This window comes from Poecilia latipinna, unplaced genomic scaffold (genome assembly GCF_001443285.1).
Source record: "Poecilia latipinna isolate Pla-1442-1.1 unplaced genomic scaffold, P_latipinna-1.0 Scaffold124, whole genome shotgun sequence".
NCBI lineage: Eukaryota > Metazoa > Chordata > Actinopteri > Cyprinodontiformes > Poeciliidae > Poecilia > Poecilia latipinna.
In genome coordinates, this window is record NW_015112740.1 from 365263 (window position 1) to 387190 (window position 21928).

The 21928-nt window shown below is 37.3% G+C and overlaps 2 protein-coding genes across 2 annotated transcripts; one reads left to right on the forward strand and one right to left on the reverse strand.

The window, feature by feature from the left end:
• The first annotated feature begins 5002 nt into the window (after positions 1-5002).
• LOC106945034 (recoverin-like) lies at positions 5003-10092 on the forward strand. The gene is made up of 4 exons (XM_015028433.1): positions 5003-5107; positions 7092-7670; positions 9379-9490; positions 9882-10092. Exons 2-4 carry the CDS (start codon positions 7290-7292, stop codon positions 9965-9967), a joined length of 579 nt encoding a protein of 192 aa, XP_014883919.1. The 5' UTR covers positions 5003-5107; positions 7092-7289; the 3' UTR covers positions 9968-10092.
• A 693-nt stretch (positions 10093-10785) lies between these two features.
• On the reverse strand, positions 10786-21346 carry LOC106945033 (germ cell-specific gene 1-like protein). Its single transcript, XM_015028432.1, has 7 exons — positions 20382-21346; positions 16757-17799; positions 14843-15028; positions 14107-14166; positions 13862-14020; positions 13559-13670; positions 10786-13256 (listed from the first exon to the last, which is right to left on the reverse strand). Exons 2-7 carry the CDS (start codon positions 16950-16952, stop codon positions 12668-12670), a joined length of 1302 nt encoding a protein of 433 aa, XP_014883918.1. The 5' UTR covers positions 16953-17799; positions 20382-21346; the 3' UTR covers positions 10786-12667.
• Between the last annotated feature and the right edge of the window lie 582 nt (positions 21347-21928).

Genomic DNA, 21928 nt, shown 5'->3' on the forward strand with positions numbered 1-21928 from the left:
TTCTCATTGAATAAACTTGCTTAGTAATGGGGTTTTATCGGTTACATTTATGATTTATATTTCTTGTCTTCTTCTTGCTTGGATCCTAACTCCTCCTTAATCCTTCACCTCTGCTTCCACCTCAGACTGACACACCTTTGACCGGTTTCACATAAAATGTGGTGCAGGTTAAACACTTAAGCTTCTTGCACACTCCAAGTGCAAGCTGATTACCGTAGAAGATGGGAGTTTTTGACAAAATGTAGACTCTTACTAAAACTTAGTAAGCAAATGATACACCCCAAACATCTTTGAGACAACTGTGACAGCCTCTCTAGCTTAAGTTGTACATTGTTCATAAAAATGTTGGCCATATCTAGACCAGCAATTTGATTTATTTGTCAGCAATTGTGACAGGAGCTTTGAATTTAGGATGGCTTCCTATAGGAACCAGACTTTGCTATAAATAAAAACAGACCTGCAGCCATCCCTTATTTGCTCCACTGTGTCCTGGACCTGACCTGGTCATGTGACTCTAAGTGTTTCTAGATTAAACTTTCTTTTTCTGGAAATAGACACCTTGAGGTCTGGCCAAAGAGCTTTTAGAAAACTTTCAGCTCAACTTTATTCCAGTCACCAGGTTTCTACGGCTCTCTGCTTGGTGCCAAATCCTCCTTACAGTGCACTGCGTCACCACCTTTGCTTTTTGAGTCTCTCTGCTTCAACTTTAATCCGTGGCTTCTCTGAGTTAAAGGATTCCCTTTCTTGGAATTTAATCCAAACCAAGTTAAGGGTCAAAGGTCAGACTGTGGATTGTGTGAGGTAAAGGCTGGTCCACAAAGCCACACAACAAAAAAAACCTGCTTATCTTATAAATACAGATTCTTTACAGCGTGAGGCCTGTAGGGGGATCCTGACGGGAAGAGGAAGGATGATGGATACCGAGTGAGAAGCAACAACAAGGGAGCGAGTCAGAGGTACACCAGAGAAAATGGAGTATTAATAAGAAAAAGCAATACAATACCAAGAAGTATTGGTCACATTTAGGTTAATAACACAGCTTTATTCTTTATTATTACGTTATTTTCACACTACTGCAACTTTATCTCCTATTATTTTGACTTTATTCTAGTACAACTCATTCTTGTTATGAAATGACTTTATGGTGATACGACAACTTCATTCTTGAAATATTGTGAGTTTATTCTGATATTACTGTGACTTCATTCTCATAATTTATACTTTAATTCATATTTTTTCTTAGTCTTGCCCTGATACTCCATCATATCTTCGAACCAGTGAATATCCAGAAAACATACATAGAAATAGTTGCTTGGGTCTTCACCTTAACCTGAACTGGAGTCGCTTCGCTGATTCTCATCTCAAGAAAAGTCAGATTCCACCTGAGGAGATCTGTTGAAGTGCATGAGGCGCTACTGAAGCCATATTATTTTTTTGACTCTGCAGTGACGTCAGACATCTTTTATAGTGTTTTGTGTTGGAGCAGCAGCTTATCTACTGCTGAAAGGCAGCATTTAGATAAGCTCATTAGGAAGGCCAGCTCCGTCTAGGTCGGATGCCCCCCTCCACTGGGTGGAGGTGGTGGGAGGCAGAAGAACTCTGGATAAGATCATATCCAGACAATGTTCTCCTCTCCATGCATCAAGCTGTTGCTGAAGCTCATTCAGTGACAGGTCCACAAAGGAGAGTCGTCACAGATCCTTCCTCCAAGCAGCTCTTAGACTTTATAACCATCACTGCTCTCAACAAACTCAAAGTCATTGTTTGTAGTTTTTCCTCATTTCTAAAAAACATTATTCCTAATATTTGAGCATATCTCCTCTTTTACCACCATTTTACATCAACAATATTAAATTATTTTTAATGGCATTAAGGCCGGTTTACCTGAGAAATATATTTAATATTTTCCTTTCCTAAAAGTCATAACATAATTCGATGCTAACTTATACATAAATTGTCTGTTGGTAACTAAAAGATAATGATGGTGTTCTTCACGACCTTGTATTGATCGCAGATCATTTACTTTCCTTTGGAAATACAAAAAGGGTAAAAAAAAAGTAAAAAAAAAATGCAAAAATCAATTATTCTTTTGATGTATAATATCTGCTGATGAAAAATTAAAGGCATTCCTTGAAACAACAACCTCAGAAATGGGCAAAATAAAAAGTAACTATATGTCAATGTCAACAAATTGGTATGAAATGCATAACATTAAAAAAAATCTTATTATTTTGGTAAATATAAAGTTGTTATTTAAGTTTAACTGCATGTAGATGGACTGAGCACTAATAGGATGAAATAAAGTAACAAAACAAGATGGAAAACCTCCTATAAAGGAGGTTTTCCATCTTATCTCCTCCACCTTTTGCCAGAACAAATAATGTACAGAGCAATGAACAAACCATTCCCTGGCTGGATGCAAACATGTTTTTTTTGTTTAGAAATATATTCCACACCAATATCTTTTGTTGTGGAAGTAAATTATGAAATGTAAAACATTTTGTCAAAGCAACATTACAACACGTTTGCATTTCTGTATGTACAGAGAAATTGTAGAATGGATTAAGAATAGAGCTTAAGCAGAGTTCAAACATGACCCAGAGCAGAAAAAGTGGTACAAAAATATGGATAACAAATGAAGTGGGAAAGACAGAGAGAGAAAAAAGATTTGACCTGGTCAAAATATCCGAGTATAAAGATTTGTATTTATATAGATATTTCCTCGAATTAATATTTGAATATTTTCTCTTTATTTTGGCATTTTGTTAAACATAATGTCAGACAGTGAGAAAGAATTGTGTTTTATCCAGTGTATTTGAAAACCTAGTATCGGCTTATAATAAAGGAAATTGGTTGAAGGATTCCCTAACTCCACCCTCCCTCAAAAGGATTTGGACTGTTTTATGGGCTTTCTAATTATCTTTAATTGATTTTCCTTTGACAAGAGCCAATTTTATTTTACACATTTTTAGACCAGCACTGGTCCAGTTGAGCTAAGATGAAATATCTTTTCTACTTTTAACCATATCTGTGAAAAAGCATCATTGATAACAGAATGTCTGTCCAGTGGACAGACATACTTTGAGACTTTTTGGGAGGGAAGATTTGTGCAAACAAGCAGGTAGTAAATATCCTGCAGCGCTTTGACTTGCATTGAACTTCAGCTTAAAATAAGCCGGTTGACCGAACCACAATTACTCTGTAGGACTTAACAGCGGCAAAAATAAAGCAGAGTTGTTTCCAAAACTACTGTGAACCTTTGATCAGGTCAGGACTTAATGGCTTAAATCCGGTGGGTGGAGGGTGGCTCTGCTGCAGTCGGTACAGGATTTAAATGTGCTTAATTAACTAAGTGTTGACTGCTGAATCCTCCATCTGCTTTGCTGTAACTGCAGATCTGTACATAAGAAAACCCACACCTCGCTCTGAGCAGGTGTGAAGGCGGCTCGGAGAACACAAATTATCTCCGATCCGTTTAGGAACATTTTTCGTGTAGTTTCAATTTGACTGTCAAAAACACACATTTGTTTTATTAAATAAGGTTTTGTAGGTGCATATTATTATGAAATCTAACTGATACATTATGAAAAGTATTTCCTACACTCTGTGAAGATAAACTAAATTCTGTCACGTTTATTCAGAAATTTTAGGCAAGTCATGCAACATCCAACTGATCAGACCTGATGATGTCCTATTTGTGTAGTTTGAGCACTATGGTTATCTTTATTGGTTTTTAAACAAATCAATAACAATCTCTTTTCTATAGTAAACAACAACATAACTCATCGACTTTGGAATTCTGGCTCCACATTAGCACCATTAGCTCGCGAGGTCTCTTGGAAATCTACCAGATAGACTGGAGATTTAGAACCAATGTTACCTAAAGTGATATAGCAGCATTTCACACACAAATACACACATCAGTGATTTTCTGAAACACTGCTGCTACAAACCACAATAAGGTTATTTGGCTCAGGATTCTGCACATTATTTTATTTATTCAACATGGCTGACATTGTCAGAAGCTGACATAAAAAAATCCTGAGGTTGTGTACATGAGCCATAAAAAAAATCGATGTTCTTGACATTACAAATAAAAAAAAAACTAATTTATACAAAAAATTTGATGTTCTCTCATCATTATTAGCATCTATTTTACTTTTCAGGATTACAGGAGAGTTCTCCCCTGACCGCACATCGCTGATCCAGAGGTGGCCATGAATCTTTTGTTTGAAATAAATAAGTTAGTTGAGTTTTAAAACATAAGTTTTAAAACATAAGTTTTAAAACTCAACTAAGTTTAGGTCATAGTAATTGTTTCCATACTTAGTGATTGGTGTTAGACTTTAGTCGTTGTTCAAAGTTTGAGCCCTTTGTGGCAGGGATGTCCAAAGTGCGGCCCAGGGGCTGTTGGTGTGCCACGGGATGACTTCATACAGCTCCCTTCTTTCAATAAAATATTCCTTGTTTTGTTTGTAGTTGAGCATGTAGAAGTATTCACAGAATGTTTTTTTATTCAAAAATCAAGTTTTTGTGGCTGATTATGGCTTTCTGCCCTACAATTTCCACCAGCGTGGCAAAGATCCTGGACACCACTGACTCAAGAAAGTCTGTCAACTTCATCAGTTGTGGTTTTGCCACCAACAAAACCCTGAGTGAGGCATTTTTCCTGAGCCCACCAAAAGTTAAATAAAAATAAATCAAGTAAATTTCTTATTGTACTTGATTTGCATCTATGTCTTCAGTTTTGACTATGCAGCATTTCAACTTCATGTGTTTTATCTCAGGTTTATAAAAATGTTCCTCACTATTGTTATATGATTTGGGGAAAAAGCGTAAATTTAAAAAGAAAAAAAGACATTAACTAACTGGTGGTCTAGAAATCCAAAGCAGCTACTTGTGAGGTAGTCATTGTCAAATTTTACAACAAAGAAAGGAAAATTAATTTTCCTGAAGCTGTCAGAGTTCTGATGGATGTTAGTGTGGCTCCGCCTCTAAGGGGGAAGCCGGTCCAATTGACTTATCTCAGCAGGTGGAACCTGGTTTCCTCTGCTGATCACAGTCAGAGCATCACTGTTAGCGCCAAACCGCTCCACTGATCACACAGGTAGGACACAAACCGAACTGGAAGCTGTTTGTTCACATTGCTGTCGCTTTATGCTGCCATTGAATAAGTGTGATTTCTGCTTTATTCATTTTGTTCTGGACCTTCTGTGTGTTTATCTGAGGTACCTGAAACTGAGCTGGTGTGGAAGTAGATTCTTTAGCATGTGCTTACTGTGAGATTCTGGGATGATAACTGGGTTTGAAATGTCCTGATTGAGAAGATTAATTTGAAGAAATATTGACATTTACTTAATGAAAAAAAAATGATGGAGAGAAAATCTTGGAATAGTATTGTTTCCTTTGATGACACAGAATAATGAGACAATAATCACTTTTGTTTGACTGAGGAATTTCTAAAATGTTTAGTGTGACTTTGAAATCCCAGTAAGCTGAGTTGGACATGGACGCTACATTATGACACTGTGACATTGTTTTCAGGTATAGAACTATAGATGTTTGAAATTTTGAAGAATTTTGAAGAAAAACCTATTTAGTATACTTCTATTTATTCAAACGAATGTTTATGTTAATGTTATTATAGACTGTGCCACAATTCAGAAACAGCCAGTTTCAGATTTTGCTTAAAATATACAAAATACTTGTCAATGTGAATTAATTTTGTTCAACTAATTCAAGTCAATACATAACTGAAAACCCCCAACAAAAACCATTGTTAAGAAGGCATATTATATTTGTAATCAGTCAGTCCAAAATACCACTCTAAGAGGTGTTAGTGTAAGGACTTTTATCAAACCACTAACAGTTTGAACCATTTGATAACTTGAGAGCTCCTCACAGTGTTCAGAATCAAATTAGTAAAATTTTCCTAAACCCGGTGGAAATTCGGAGCTCTCCATTGACTAGTAGAAAAATGGCACGACCTTCCAGATCACAAAATCAAAAATTTAAACATCTGGAAGGAAGTCTGGAGGGTCATTATTCTGTTACCTGTCAAACGTCTCCATCCTTGCTTTTCTCCAGCAGTGGGTGAGAGGCAGGTTCACCCTGGACACATCGCCAGACAGATGTTTCCCTCCCACTTAGTTTACTGTGACTGAGCATCCTATGCAAATATAACTATTACATATTACATTCTTGAATACTGCAAAACATTATGATGCAAGTATTTGAAGAACTAAAAAAAAAACAATCAAGTTTTAGATTTGCTCTCAAACCAGCATATGCTAAGCTAGGTCACCCCTACCACCAAAGTACCATAGAAATCAGTTTTCTCCCATTTATCATCTCTGCCCTGGTGTTTTTGCCTGTACAGCTTATAGTTTCAGCCTCCCTTACCTCTGCCGTGTCTCTCACAGCTTTACAGTTTATATCTGAGGTCACTTCAAGTTGTTTGTCACTCTGGATTACAGCAGCAATAGAGGATTACCAGTATCTAGAGATTTCAAGTCTCTTTCTGGTTGTTTTCTTTTTTTATTTGTTTCATTAAATTTCTTCCTCAGCCCATTTAATGACCATTTAGAAGAGTGATTTCTAAAACCTCCACACACTTTAGAATAATAGTAGTTTACAAATGTAGTTCAACACAACTTTATAATTGCAGAAATATGTCAGCAGGAAAGTGATTATACTTTACAATCATCCGGGCTAATTAGCAGTAAGTGATGAAATGTGTGTACAAAAGATGAAAATTACTAAATAATTATTTCAGCTGTTCATTTTTCTTATATATTTATGTTGTGTAGATATTAAAAGCTATCAGATGCATTTTATAGCTGTCCACATGGGACGCTATTGGGATAACATGAAACATGTTCAGCATTCACACCCACTCCTGTCTCATCTCACAGCATTTTAATACTTTTTAACTTGATTTGATTCTAAACCCTGTCAGAGAACCCTCTTCATACTGAATGAAAAACAAGCATTTGAGATTTGACCTAAGATAAAACATGTCCTTGACACCTCTTACCGGATCTACTCGTAGGCCTAATGAGCTTACCAAGTGCCTTCTGCTCTTTTCACAGCATTTGCGTCTACGAGTTGTACACCAGGCAAACACCAGCATCAAGAACATTTTAGCTGTGTCTCATAAATAGTCTAACTTTTACTAATTCACAAAATAGAGTAGGAAAGTTCAGAGGCTGAAGTTGTGCTACAAGTGCCATTGAAAAACCAAGGGCCGGCAAGTTAAACCTATAAACAGATTTCCAACACCAGCAGTAATGGGTAACAGCAAGAGCGGAGCTGTGTCCAAGGAGATCCTTGAGGACCTTAAACTCAACACCAAGTTCTCAGAGACTGAGATTGTCCAGTGGTATGAGAACTTCAAAAAGCAGTGTCCATCGGGCCGCATCTCGAAAGACGAATTTCAGAATATCTACCGCAAGTTCTTCCCGGACAGCGATGCAAACACTTACGCCCAGCACGTCTTCCGCTCCTTCGACACCAATGACGACGGCACTCTGGACTTCAAGGAGTACATCATCGCCCTCCACATGACCGCAACGGGGAAGACCACGAGCAAACTTGAATGGGCGTTTTCGCTGTTTGATGTGGACAAGAACGGATACATCACCAAGGCAGAGGTCACAGAAATCTGCACAGTGAGTTTTGGATACGTAGCTGGAGAAAACTGTGTCATCAGCATAGAGTTTGACAATAGAATCGCCTATACATATTTTCAGGCTGTGAAACTGTAAATATTTTTACTATTATTATATTATTTTCCAATATTTTCAGAGCATAGCATAGTATAAACAACTGGAGTAGATCAATTGATAACTGGATAATGACTATCAGAAACATCTGCCTTACATTTTACATGTCAGTTTTTGACATGATTGGAAAGTTGCAGATCTTTATTGGTATTCCATGGCAGAGTCCATTCCTGACTGTGATCTGTATTGAAGGAGTTAGTTCACAAAGCCTGCAATTCTTCCCAGGTTTCTCACCATGACATTTCTTTTCTTAGAATAGAGCCACTGCGTTGATGTAGATTTATACACACAAGCAAGTACTGACCGGTTTCCAATGATTTTGACTTTCTAAGCTCAGCAATTTGATTCTTAATGGCAGATTTTAATCATTGGATGGACCGACATTTTTGGACATCAATCTGCAATGTAACTTGTCAAAAATGTATATTTTGTTAAATTTCCCAACCTGCTTTTGTTAAAGTAATTATTGTTTTGTGACCACATTGTGAACTTGTTTCTTGTCCATGTCTGGTCTGAAGTCAGTTCCCTAATTTATTTTTAGCCAAAAGGTCAGGCCCTTCCAGTGGTTAGGTAACATATTTTCAGGATTAGACTTTCATTCACGGTGATAAACAGTTTAAGCTTATGCTGGAGTCAGAAGACAGCTTAGTGACACTGACTGCATGGATGCACTTTTCAGGATAAATTTACAACAGCAATAAAGCAGCTAATATAAAAAACGCCAAAATATTGAAAGTAATTGCTGAGAAGGCACAATTTTTCTTTTATTTTAAATTTTGATAAAGTGATATTGCAATTAGATAATGTAAAAAGATGGAGGGAAGAGTTTGTCCTGTAGTGGGTTTCTGATTCAAACCCATGCTCTGTCTGTCTTAGTCGTTGTGTCTTTGGACAAAGTACTTCACTCACCTTGTTTGCTATTTGTGGTGCAGGGGCCTGGTGGTGGTCAGGGGGCCCGGTGGTACCGGTACATGGTAGCCTCACTTCTGTCAGACTGACCATGTACCTTCCATTATCAATGTGCGACAGTGCGAATGAATGGATGCTATAAAGCAGCTCTTGAGACTTTGTGACTTCAATCATTCTGAACATTCAAACATTAGAAAAAAACTCTATGTAGGGAAGTTATGTCCTATTTAATTTATCCAAAATGGTGACAAAAACAAGACATGCAAGAATTGAAATAAAAGTTCATGTAATATGTCCTTTTGAGGATAAAACAATTTCATTAAAACAAATACTTCTATATTTTCTTGAAATCTATGAATGTAGTTTCATATGAATATACTCTCAGCCAACTACATAAGATTGTCCACTTTTCATGTAAGCATGTTTTGTTGCCAAATATAAATGTGAAAGATAAGAGAAAATATAATTAGATAAAACCAGAGGTGCTCAGCAAAAACATGGCTTTATGGAAGGATGTTACTTTTGTTGTAAATAAATGTAGATGCTTACTTCATTCTTTGTTGCATTGGGTACATTCAATTACAGAGAAATGAGTTGAGACTGGAGACAACGTTGTATGAAACTCCACAGAAGAACTCGTTATTTTGACTTGAACAATTTATTTACTCTCCTTCCTCTCTTACAGTCAATTTTCAAGCTGATACCGTCAGATGAAGTGGGCGATCTACCTGACGATGAAAACACACCTGAAAAGAGGGCAGACAAACTCTGGAAAGTCTTCGATAAGGGTGACAATGGTAAGAGGAAGTGGTATTGATAGCAGTAAATAGAAAATGTAGTAAAATGTCTCAAGAGCAAAAGTAGTGAATAAGTTTTTGCTTCAAATCTTTTATTTTTTATTTTTTATTTTTTTTGTTCTTTTTCAATTGTCTATAAGTGGAGCCAGGAATTTCTTTGCTTTTAATTAAGGTCACGAATGCAAAATGATTTTTAAAACTGCTGACATTTCAAATTGTTTTCAATATCTGTGAAATCTCTGTTCCAGTTTGACCAGAACAATTTTACTCACTGTCATTTTAAATCTTTTATTTCTTAGGAAATACATTTAGACTCTGTATTATTAAATGTATAAGTATGCATTTATCATGGTGTAACTTTATGTTTTGCTATTTATTTTGTTTTCTCTAGACCGAGTTGCAGAGGGAGAGTTCATCAAAGGATTGTTGGAAAATGAAGACGCCCTCCGTTTGATTCAGTATGAGCCTTTAAAATAACTTTTTTATCTGACTGATCCATTTCCCTCTGGTCCTAGTCTTTCTGTAAATGCAGTGACACCTGACGGTATCCTCACACAATGTGAACACATGACTGTACATAATGCCCCTTGAAAAATGCTGAAGTGTAACCCCCTGCTTGGTTTTGTTGCCTGTCTCCGTGTGCTGTCCACGTTGTTTGTAGTTTGAAATATGAAGGATACAATAAAACCTGGGAAAAAGTGAAGTAGTGCAAACAGATAGCTGTAAAAATCAGTATGTAATATGCTTTACAAGTATCTGTAAACTGCTGTCTGTCGGTTCTGCTGCTTAGTGGACAGAAACCTTTCTGGACCCATCTGACACTTAAACACATACATTTATATATGATGAATTTCTGATGCAGCCAGTGTTTAGTGCAAATAAAAAGGGATATAATGAAGGTTTGTTTTGCTATGAAGATGTATTCAATTCAGTAGTTAATTATAATAATTATTATCGTTTATGAACCCTGACCGACATACAATATTGCTTCATTACTTTAGCTTAATTAGTCTTTTACCATTTTTATCTTAACCCCGGGGCACAATTTTACATGTTTGCTGTTTATGTGGTGAATATGAAAATTAGCGTTGGTCCTGCATGTTCCTTTGTAATATATTCAATAAATGGAAACAATAAAATTCTGATAAAACGAGGTTTTAGAATTTGTTTGCTTTAATGTCAAATAAAATGCAAAGACATATTTGAAAAAAGGTTCACAAGTATTCTGTTTGTTGTCATTGTTAGAAGACAACAAACAAATGTTTGTTCCAAATCAGTTCCTCTGACTCAATTCCTCAGTCAGAGGAACTGATTTGTGTTTCAGTTTATGAAAAATCATAAATATTTATTAGAAAAGCAAAATGCTGTGGTCAACATTATTCTGCTGCTAATTATTGTTACAGGAGCTGGTTACTGCCCATATGGTTGAGGTTGCATAACTGCTGCATTATCTAACCTCCTAAATTACATTTTTAATTACTGTCCTCATACAGTGCCATTCGATAACTTTAGAGTTGACTTTATCTCCGCCTCACTGCCTGAATTAAATCAATCCCTCTCTCTCTTGCTGTCTTATTTCCATCACTGGTAGAGATTACTGACATAATCTTCTGTCCAACATCTAAAAACATCTGTCTCAAAATCCAGACCTCTCTGCCACAGACATCTCACTTTTTTCAGTATTCCTAGACAGACTTTTTCACGTTCTCAGAAGCAGAAACCAAACCATACAGCAGCAATCACACTCTATAATTTTCCCAGAAAGTTCTTGACACTGCTTAGCAGTTTGTGTTTTTTGAAAAATCTGTGTTGATTGAGAATATTTGACCAAAACATGCATCCTGTGTCGTCAGTTTATTTGAGATTGGATCGTCAGGGTCTCCGGTCTAGGAGAAAAAACAATGAAACTCTTATTCTGTGGGACACAAAGCTTTTCCCAAGCTTTTATAGAGTCCATCTATCTGACTCTGGGTCTGCCCTAAAATGCCCTGAGAGGGGGGCACCCAGGGGTCAGCCTGACCAGATGTCCAAAGCGCCTCAACTGAGTCACTGTACTCCCAGGCTCCAACACCCAACCCAACCCCCACCCCTCTAAATAAAAGAAATAATACCATTTTACCCACATTTTTTGCAGAACTCTAATAAAAATTAAATCAGAACAATTTAGTTTTTTTTATTTTTCAGACCTGCACTTGTTGCAACAGGAGGCAGCAGGGCATCCATGCCACGCTAAATTCAAAACGTCTCTTGTCACTTTGTCATAACTAAATGTGTATATTTGCAACTGCTGTCATCTCCATAAGTGTTTCTGAACAGTTGTGGCTAAAAAGTACATGACTAAAATCAATTGCCCTGAGAAGATGTAATTTTGAATTCTGATTATCTAAATCACTGATAAAACACATTCATTCACATAAAAAGTCAGTGTAAGGCTAGTTTTACACAAGTAACCTGGTTCAGTTGATAATGATGAGTAAACTTAAAGACGCTGCTGTGAAATGTCCACTATGACCAGCTTGTCACATGTATTCACAAAATCTCTTGGATTTACCAGTCTTAGATTAATTACCAGCAAATGTCCTTATATGAGTATGAGCAAGATTAGGCTAAATCTAAAGCATTACAGACAATTCTCTTAAAATATATGAAATCTTTGGTGTTTGGTTTTGTATACTTGAGGCTATAGTTAAATAAATTATGGTATAAAGCCAGATCATTTATTGACTGAAACCAGAAAGAGGGCACTTCCATTTCACCATGACTCTAAGTAATAGATGAGTTTGACTTCAGAGCTGTGCTTGTGTTGATGTCACCGATAGTTCGCCCCACGTGACTTTTTCTTTTTGTCTTTTTTTCTGTACCACTTTGAAGATATTTTATTATCTTTGCTGTAGGTTTACTGTGACAATACTCACCAGCTCTTCAAGAAGACTTGAGAGATATTTATTATGTGACTGCAATACGAATAAATCCAAACTTCAAACTTCAGAGGCATGACAAAACATGATAAAAAAAAAAACTTTAGTCAAGCCATTTATGTTTGGAAATCTTAGTCTAGTGATCATGAAACTGACACAGCTAACATCTAAAAACTCGAAGACAGTTTATGTACAAAAAACCTAGTACAGGTGATTCTTCAAGTCTTGTGTTGTTTTCCAGTCTTTAGCCCTGTAAGTCCTAGCAGATGGAGTCCTCTCTTTCCTCCTGCAGAGTGTAATCTATCTCATCCATCTCTCGCTCACACTCCTCACATCCTTCTGTGGCGCATCCCTCCACAACTACGACCCCGTGAGCGTCCACCATTCTTCCTGTTCCCATTCCACCTCCTCCCATCGCCCCCATTGTCCCACCAGTGCTTCCCATTCCCATCCCAACTCCACTTCCTCCAACACCTGCTCCTCCTATGGCTGTGCTTCCTCCAGCTACAACTCCTCCTGTTCCCATGCCGATGCCCCCGACTCCACCTCCAACCAGCAGGGCCCCACCAGCACCGCATGCCAAAGGTCCAACCGCCGGTCCCACTCCTCTTGGCCACAGTGGATCCATGAGGGCCCCCTGCTGGCCGAGATGAAGCAGCTGGCTGACTGAGTAAAGCCCTCCGCCTCCGGCTCGAACAACCTCCTCATAGGACGGGGCGATGGTAGCAGCTCGGGCTTCCTCCAGCCTCAACCTGGCTCTGTGCTTCATCTCAATGATGGTCTTGGTGTACGAGTTGAGTGTTGCCACAGCCGCTGCCATGCAACAGCTGAAGGAAAGCCATGCTAACCTGAGACATGAAAAGAAAACAACACTGAGCATTGCTTTTATTTAATTTCCCAATACAACGTGATACGGTGTTATAAAAACAGCAATGCCCAGAGATAGACCTGGACTTTAAGGGACTCCTCTGGAAATTATTTAAAGTTGGTTTCTTATGAGTTAGGACACTGATTGGTTACTGCCTTCATTTTACAGAAAGAGACACAGGATGTTTTTTTAATAGCTCTCAAAAACCAGTGAGAGTCAGAGTAGTTCTTCTAAAAGCCTTGGACAATATCCAATGCAAGGAGATCAGAAAAACTAACTCACGCAAAAGACCATCCATAGTCCCAAGACTGTGGCCTCCAGTCTTTTGGTCCGATGCTCACTGTCATCTGAAACACTGTGGTGTACATCATATGGGCTACCATCCCCATCATACCTGACAAACATGGGAATCATTTTAAAAAAGAGATGAGGAAAGAAAAAAATGACCTAGCATAGTGTATAAAAACAGAGAGAAACTTTTGAACTTATTTAAATCTTTTGGTTTGGACTCCAGTGCGTCTACTGAACCACAACTGACCAGAAAAATACAATCAAAAAATGTTTACAATCTTTTTCACCGCTGACCTGAAAGGACGGTGCACATTGCAGCGAAGGCGTTGATCTTCAGGGAGCTCATCTCCTTCTTGGCACAGAGGCACATCGCTTCGACACACATCAGGAGGAAACCCATCGCCAGAAGACTGATGTACATGAACTCACTGATCACAGACAGCCACAGCACACCTGCAAGTGTCAACAAGAAATAATATGTCTATTATTGTTTATTTTCTATAATATTTGATATAGCCAAAAACTGTTTTTGTAAAAACCTTGTGTCTCTCCTGGGGTGAGTTCAATGAAGCTGCGGCACTTTTCTTCCTGATCATCTCCTAAAAACAAGATGTTAATTACAACCTTAAGTCATCTGATTCCAAAAACTAATTTAATGAACAGATTTAGATACTGTAAACAGTTTTAAAATAGACAGAGCACATGCAGTGCAATCACTTCACCTTCTGTCAGTTTTACACATTAATTCTGGAAACCTGTAATATTTTATTCTGATCTAAGTTGAGTGATTTCTACTTGGGTTCTGCAGGTCTGTACATGCTATCAGTTGCACTAACCACACAGTTGTTTCTGAACATCAGACACCTTCGTCTTCATTTTGACTACATAGCTGCATACATTTCAGTTTATATAAATGAAACTTACAGACGAAGAAAAGTATACGGGTTCCAAGTTTGTCATCAACTTTATTTTCATGTTTATGATAAACAAACGTTACTTTTTAAAAAATCATTATAATATGCATCCTTCGAAAACACATTTCTTCTGATCAGTTATGTGCTTTGCAGTCCCATAAATAACATACAAAGCTGCATTGGAAAGAAATTATTCAGTTGGTTCTTAGAAACTGTTTTTAGAACCCAGATTCTTAGAACAAATTCCCACAAGATTTCAGGTTATTACTGCTTGTCTTTTTCAGTTTAAATACAGATGAGTTTACACATTAAGTAATCATCTAAACCTGTTTTCAGCCTCTTGGCTGTCTGCCTCACCAACCTTCATTGTGTTTTTCACAGGAAAGCCAGAAACCCGTGTGAAAATATCTCAGCATGTACTTGTCCTCGCCCGTTTCCCACAGATACTGCACGGCATTGGCCAACTGCTTTTTCCTTATCAGGGCCAGTTCCTCCTTCTGCTGGGGAGACAGCGTCACGTTGGACTCCGGGTTCGGGGTGGGAGCCTCTGTTTGAGAAGGAACAAATCCAGATTATATGATCTAAAATGATCTAGAAACGTGGCTTTTGGTTGTTTTAAGTATTCCTGTACAGTAACTACAGGAGTTTGAGAAAATTGTATGAAGTGATGATCCATTGAATGACATCATGTAAAGCTCTCAAACCCTGTTCTTAAAGTCAGCTGTGGTGTTTTTTATTACTTTGCAACATACTGAGATTAGAGCATACATGGGATTATGTGAATTATGTATGAAAATGTCTACATTCAAAGCTTTGCCACTGAGCTCTCAGGTTACCAATTTAACCTGTTTATTAAATGACTGGCTTGGGGATTATTTTTCCACAGAGAACGCCCTGCAGTTTCACATTATGCTGCTGCATATAATGTGTTGTGCACAGCTAAGAGATACCACAGAGCCTGTGTGATATTTGTCACAGAATGCTACATGTTTACATAAGTTAACATGTTAAAGACGGGTCTTAATTATGCACAGAATATCCAAATATTTTGAGCCAAATGGCTGAGAAAGGTGTAAATTTGTGCACCAGTTAAAATAGGTTCTTGTAAGAAATTGATTAAACCATGAAAAATAAATTCAAAACATTGCCCACATTGAATGTAATATTTTTCTTTTTACAAAACAACAACCAACAAATTAATCTGAGTTAAAAAAAAATATATGCAAACTGGCTGCATATGTGCACAACCATAGGATAATACTTTTTAGAAATATCTTTTGATTCATTTTCACAATTTGATTAACCTGGGTTTTAATCGACCATCAATTAAAATGAATATGATTATTCAGAAATAAAATTCTAGTAGGGATATCCTGCCATTTGCTCATTTTTGTAATTTAGTGAACAAATCTAAACAAAAACGGTTTCTGACAAATAAAACATCCAATCAAGGCTAAGATATCCTAAAGCCTGGACGTTGAAAGCAATCTGAGCATCAACAAAGAAATATAAAGCATGGCGGTGGCCCTATCATGGTCTGGTGTTACATTTCATTAGGTTTAATTTAAGTTTTTGTCAAGATGTGTGAGTTTATGAATAATTACAAAAGTATTAATCATGATTTCTAGATTACATCACAAGAACCTGTCAATTTAACGAGGAAGGAAAAATGTTTGAGATTCACTGTATATTATTTAGTAAAAATATTCTAAGACGCATTAGACTTTGAGGGTAGAAAATATTTGACTTGGTATTTGAGAACATGATACATTAATTAAATATCATTAATAATAAAACTTTTATAAAATTTATTCAGTGTTTAGAGGTTTTGGAGTGCTTTAATGATACTTAACCCTTTCCTGTTTTAATGAAATGCTGTCCATGTGTTTATTTCCCAGATATGAAAGTTGAATGTTTCTGTAATTTTCTGTTTTTCCAATGATTGTTTTTTCTATTTTGGTTTCTTGTAACAAAGTTTCCATGAACTATGATTCTCAAAATGCTAACAGTCAACAGGGCCACGACAACACTGGGTGATCATCATAGTTAAAAGGTGGGTTTTGTGTTGAGACAGCGCTGGTTTGCTGGTTAGGTGTTTGAAATTTAGGAGGGTTTTTTATGATGGAAATATTCAAATGTCAGAGTTAGAAAGCTGACTCTGAAAATTGACTCCCAACTCAAAATGAGCAATAAAACATCTTTAAATGTCAAAGAAAATCTTTGAAAGATTACTTGCAGCTGGTCTTTTGATCATCCCCAGCCCTCGCAGCCTCACCTGTTGTGTACGGCTGGCTGTTGTTCTTTCCACAGTTCTTCATCTTGACCGGTGACAGGCAGATCGGCTTCACCACTTTGTGTGTCCCTACACACCAGTAGGAACTGCAGAAGGCTGACACGGACATCGTCAGGGCCAGAGAGGTGAGACCCAGGGACAGCAGGGTCCGGTTACGTCTGGACATTTTCTCCAGCATTGTTACTGCTCAACCGGACTGAAGCCAGAGGAGAAACGTGGCAGGCGGCGGGTCGGTTTTACCTCGATGGCAACCGGTTTTGGTGACCTATTGGGATGAAGGTCAGCAGGCTGAAGCATCCTCAAGATCAAGATTAGGACTATTTGTGAAAAGTAAGAAGCATGGAAGGTTGATTAGAAGTTTGAGAGTGACTCATGGAGGGCAGAAGAGGAGAAAATAAGGAGATTAAGGATGTTTCAGAAGAGAAACAAAAGTGAGGAAGATGAGCAGTGGTGAAGAGTTGGAAGGAGGGCGGGATCTGAGGAAAGATATCTGATGAGAGGTCAGAGGACAGAGAGGGAAAGAAAGTGTTGAGTTTTAATCAAGTTGCGGCAGATGTGCCGACGACTGGAGGTTGCATGAGGAGCTCCAGCTGTTGCGTCCTTATCGAAGCTGGAGGATCCCAGCTGTAGTGTCTGTTACAGAAACTTGGGATTTAGCAGGCGAACAAAGCAGGTTATCAGATTTAAATTTAAGATCTTTGTTTCTTGAGAGTATTACAGCACCAGCCGCCTGTCTAGCTGTGTTTCATGTTGCCTCGAGGCTCCTCACATATCCGTCTTCCTGATGAGTTCTTCTTCCCGCTCCAAGGCAGATTTAAATCTTAGAATCCGGATTTTACATCTAATCAGGTCCAGCCTCATGGTACATCCCTCTTCTCAACCTGTTCCCTCACCTCTCCGAGAGGGATTTGGTTAAAGAAGGAGTGATTAGTCCAGGATCTCAGGCCTGCCTCTGGGTCCGGTAAATCTGTTTTAATCTTGGGTAAGGTGGAGGAGATTAATGCCCGGTGACTCTCATGCTGTACCTATCATGAGAACAAGAGAAGAAGAAGGTTGACATCTGGCCAAAATCATCAAGAAAACTTGAAGCATATCCTGAAAGATTATAAGTCTGTAACGTCAATGTAGGCATGGCAGATTAACCCGAAGTCTACTGGGATTAATCTTTGGTTCTTGAAGATATTTCACCTCTTATCTGCAAAGCTCTAAGGGAAGCAAAGTTCATGTTGGCTCATCGGTACCTTAGGAGCTGTTGTGCTGTTGACCTATTTATCCATCTGTCTATGGTGGAACGACTAGATTGAAAATGTAGTCTTGTGAAAACAGATTTTGGTGCGATAAAACGAAGCTTTGCTCCTTAATGCAAAGCTTCATCAGCCTTCACATGATGACTCATAGAGAAACAACTCATTGTTGCAATGACTTGTTTTTTTTTTTTTTACTGAAAAGTTAATTCAGTGAAAAAAACTTTTGGTAACACTTTATTTGATGGGTGTGTATAAGACTGACATGACACTGACATAAACATGAAATAACACCTGAAGAAGTCTTTATGAATGTTGTCATGAAGTGTCATTCGGAAAATAATGACACTTTAATGCAAAGTTGGCACTTTTAATGGACTTTCGAGGCAACTTTTAAAGCAACTTTGCATTAAAAGTGTCATTATTTACCGAATGACACTTCATGACAACATTCATAAAGACTCCTTCATGTTCATGACAAATGTTATTTCATGTTTATGACAGTGTCATGTCAGTCCATTCAAATAAAGTGTTACCAAACTTTTCACTGAATTATCAGTGAAAACTGATCATTCATCTTTTTCTTCTCTAAAGTATCCTTGATCAATAGCTGTCCAATATTTCCAAAGGCCTTTAAAAGTTTTTCTCTGGACTTCGACCGCTTCATAAGTCTAGTTTCAGCTGACCACCTAGAAGAGAAGACTAGTTTTAGATGATTTAGTTTGAACAATCTTATGAATTGTGAGTTACAGTAAAAGCTCCTCAACTCAAAAGATGAAGCAGTGTTATCTCAACAAAGCAGCTTATCAAAAAATTTTATAATTTCTCTTGCTCAATCTATAAAAATGTCTAAATTTTAGAGATGCACTGATTGGATTTTCTTAATTTCAGATTTTATTCGAACTTTGAATCCAACTGAAAATCCCACAATTTTACCCCTTTATGCATCAAATCCTAACCTTTATCTGGTTCTCTTACTCGACGATAAAATATTTCAAAAAAGATTTATGTTGTTACCATGAAGTTAACTTTTTTTTTAAAGAATAGAAACAGTAAAAAGAAAGCAAAAAGTGATCTGATGGTCAATGGTTAAAGATAATCAATAAAAATGTTGACAGCTCTGATCACTGGATGATGCATCTCTCAGGTCCTGTGCCTGACACTGTGGGTTTTTTTTTTTTTTTTGTAGGTGTTAAGGTTCTGTTAGGTTTCACACTTTGGTTTTTATTCCCCAATTCCTAACTCTGCTCATCTGAAGTGGACCACATCTCACGTTGCTAAAGTAAGGCATTCATATGGACAGGAATTGATTGAAAGATCAGCCAAAGTTTAAAACAAAGTTAATATGGACATCAGAAACCATGACTTATTAGTCAAGACTTCTTCAAGACAACCTTGCTCCTTTAAACAAATTAAAAATACATTTATGTACAGCTCTGCTAATAATCCTAAATGAGCCTAAATCAGTCAACAAAAATAATAACATTAAACTTTGTAGAGGACATGCAAACAGCTATCAAGAGGAATGATTTTAAACCAAACTGTTTAAATCCACAATGAAAAGATAACAAATTTTGGATGCTAACATCATTTATTTTTCCTGTTTTTACAATGAATTAGAATCGCAAACCAATAAGATTCATTCCTCAACCTAACTACGGTAATTATTGTGTAGCTTCTATCAACCGTAAGATTGTTTAATAACTTTGCAGAAGTTGGTGCAGAGGCATTCATTTCTGTTGCACAGAAACTGTAATCTGAACAAATATGTTTTTGAGACATATTGAGCAAAACAATAGACTTTGTAGAGAACATGCAAACAATTATCAATTAAACAATTATGTTGTTTAATTTAGGCAATAAGTGAACTCCACTCTCTAACCACTCTCTTGTTCAAACAAATCTAATTTATACTTTTACTTAAGGAGGTTCTGCTAAATTTTTTAATTAACAATCTTGGCTACTAAAAATCTACATGTGCAACAAGACACCTGGTAATTTCATTTGTTTTAAATTAAACGATCAATTGTTCCAAGTTGATATGAGCAAAACATTTTTTCCCAGAAGCCCAACAGTTTGCTGGCTCATCATTCAGGTTTTCCTTTGGGCTTTTTCACACATTTGATGTGACTTTGCGATGCATTTTTGAATAAATAACACCAATGTTCACATGAAATAACATGCAGTAATGTGTTGGTTGATCTCTTCTGTAAGCATCTCATCAGAATGAGCTGAAATCTTTTCCCTTAGGGGTGGGATTAGAAAATCCAGCTGCAGCTGGAAGAGCTCAACTTTTTTGATCAACAAAAAATCTCACACAGCAAGAAATCATCGCAACAAATTAGGAATGAAGTGTCACTTACCAATGCCTGTAGGCTAGACAACGTTCACTTTGTGTTTGCCTCTACCTTCTTGAATAATAGATTCAGGTTTCCTGAATTGTTCTCTTGATTCCTGCATCGCTCCTGGTTTCCAGTAGAAACCCACCCAGATTCGCTCTAATCCGCCCAAGTCCATCTGTTACTTTCCCACCCCTTCGCTCTTCGTACTGCATCCATCCCTCCATCATCACAGCTTTTTCCTTTCTCTTGTTGACTTCATTTCTTGTCTCTCTCATCCAACCTGACCCAATATGACTCATTTAACGGCGTGGTATGGAACAGCTGGGAGCTGGATGAGGGCGTTAGTGATAAACTCTGATGGTCCGTGCTGCTTCTTAAGCTTTGACCCTTCAACACAATTCAGTGCAGCTGCACAGTTGTGGCCAGATGTTTACACACACTAGTCAGGGATCTGATTGTCACGGTATTATTGAACTTTTTTTTCCACGTTGTTAGGTTATAATACACTTTGCGCATTTGTTTCAGTGAGGAAAGATGCGGGTCTTTGGGCAATTCATTAGCAGAATAAGGGAAGATTATGAATTCAAACAATAAAAAAAGTTCAAACCACAAGACAAAGTTTCCTCTGTCAACAAAATGAAGCTTTAAGTCAAATTTTGAGAAGGTATCGAAAAGACAATGTCCCATTTTGCAGGCTAGTGGGGGAAATTAAAACACATTCTATATTGTATTATGTTAAAAAGCTTTTGTGTGATATTTACAGTATTCAGACAGTAAAAGGGTAGAGGATCCACGAACAGCTACCTCAAGGACCAGTAGCCTCCAGAAATGGGGGAGCCATGCTACTGCTAAACCACAAACTGTCCAAGCATTATCATGTTTCAGGTGTGAAACATTACACACATCTAACTTTATGTCATTTATCCAACTCAGAAGTTGCTGATATTTCTTAATTTACAGATGAAAGCGTTTTCAAAATGCACCTTAAATCGAAGCTGTTTCTGAGTTATGATAGAAACAAGGAATTCAAAATTTCACTCACATAAACCTAAAGGTTGTGGTTTTGCTATAGCAGAAATGCATGAAAATTTAAATAATTTTGACCCACAAACAGAGTTCAGAGCCACTACAGAAAACCAGTCACACCAAAACATTAACCATGAAATCTAGAGGAAAGAAACATTTTGACGTAGCACAGCTTAAACTCCACAGGTTGGTAAAGTTACACTCATTTTATCTCCTCTATTACTTGCCAAAGAGTCCATGTAAGCAAATAGGATTTCAGATTCAAGTTGTAATAGGCCATCCAAAGATGATAAATTTTAAATGACAAAATTGAGAACAATGAAGGTTTATCACACAGATTTGATTTCGAAACAAGACTGTTAACGCCTTATAACACATTTTCAGTTTAATCTTACTGATGCTTAATTAATTAAATGGTTTGTCATCAGGATGGAAAATACTCATTATGTTTCCATAATTATAATTATTATGGATCTGGGTTGCTAAAAAAAGGGGAGCTTTTCCTGTGGATTATGTTATTTAAGTTGCTTGAGTAAAAATAG

Coding starts and splice junctions, on each gene's coding strand:
- LOC106945033 (XM_015028432.1), bottom strand. CDS start 16,952: ATGCTGGAGAAAATGTCCAGACGTAACCGGACCCTGCTGTCCCTGGGT. Junction 14,167..14,842: donor CTGTGAAAAACACAATGAAG/GTTGGTGAGGCA, acceptor TCTTGTTTTTAG/GAGATGATCAGGAAGAAAAG. Junction 14,021..14,106: donor CACCCCAGGAGAGACACAAG/GTTTTTACAAAA, acceptor TGACACTTGCAG/GTGTGCTGTGGCTGTCTGTG.
- LOC106945034 (XM_015028433.1), top strand. CDS start 7,290: ATGGGTAACAGCAAGAGCGGAGCTGTGTCCAAGGAGATCCTTGAGGAC. Junction 7,671..9,378: donor AGGTCACAGAAATCTGCACA/GTGAGTTTTGGA, acceptor CCTCTCTTACAG/TCAATTTTCAAGCTGATACC. Junction 9,491..9,881: donor CTTCGATAAGGGTGACAATG/GTAAGAGGAAGT, acceptor TGTTTTCTCTAG/ACCGAGTTGCAGAGGGAGAG.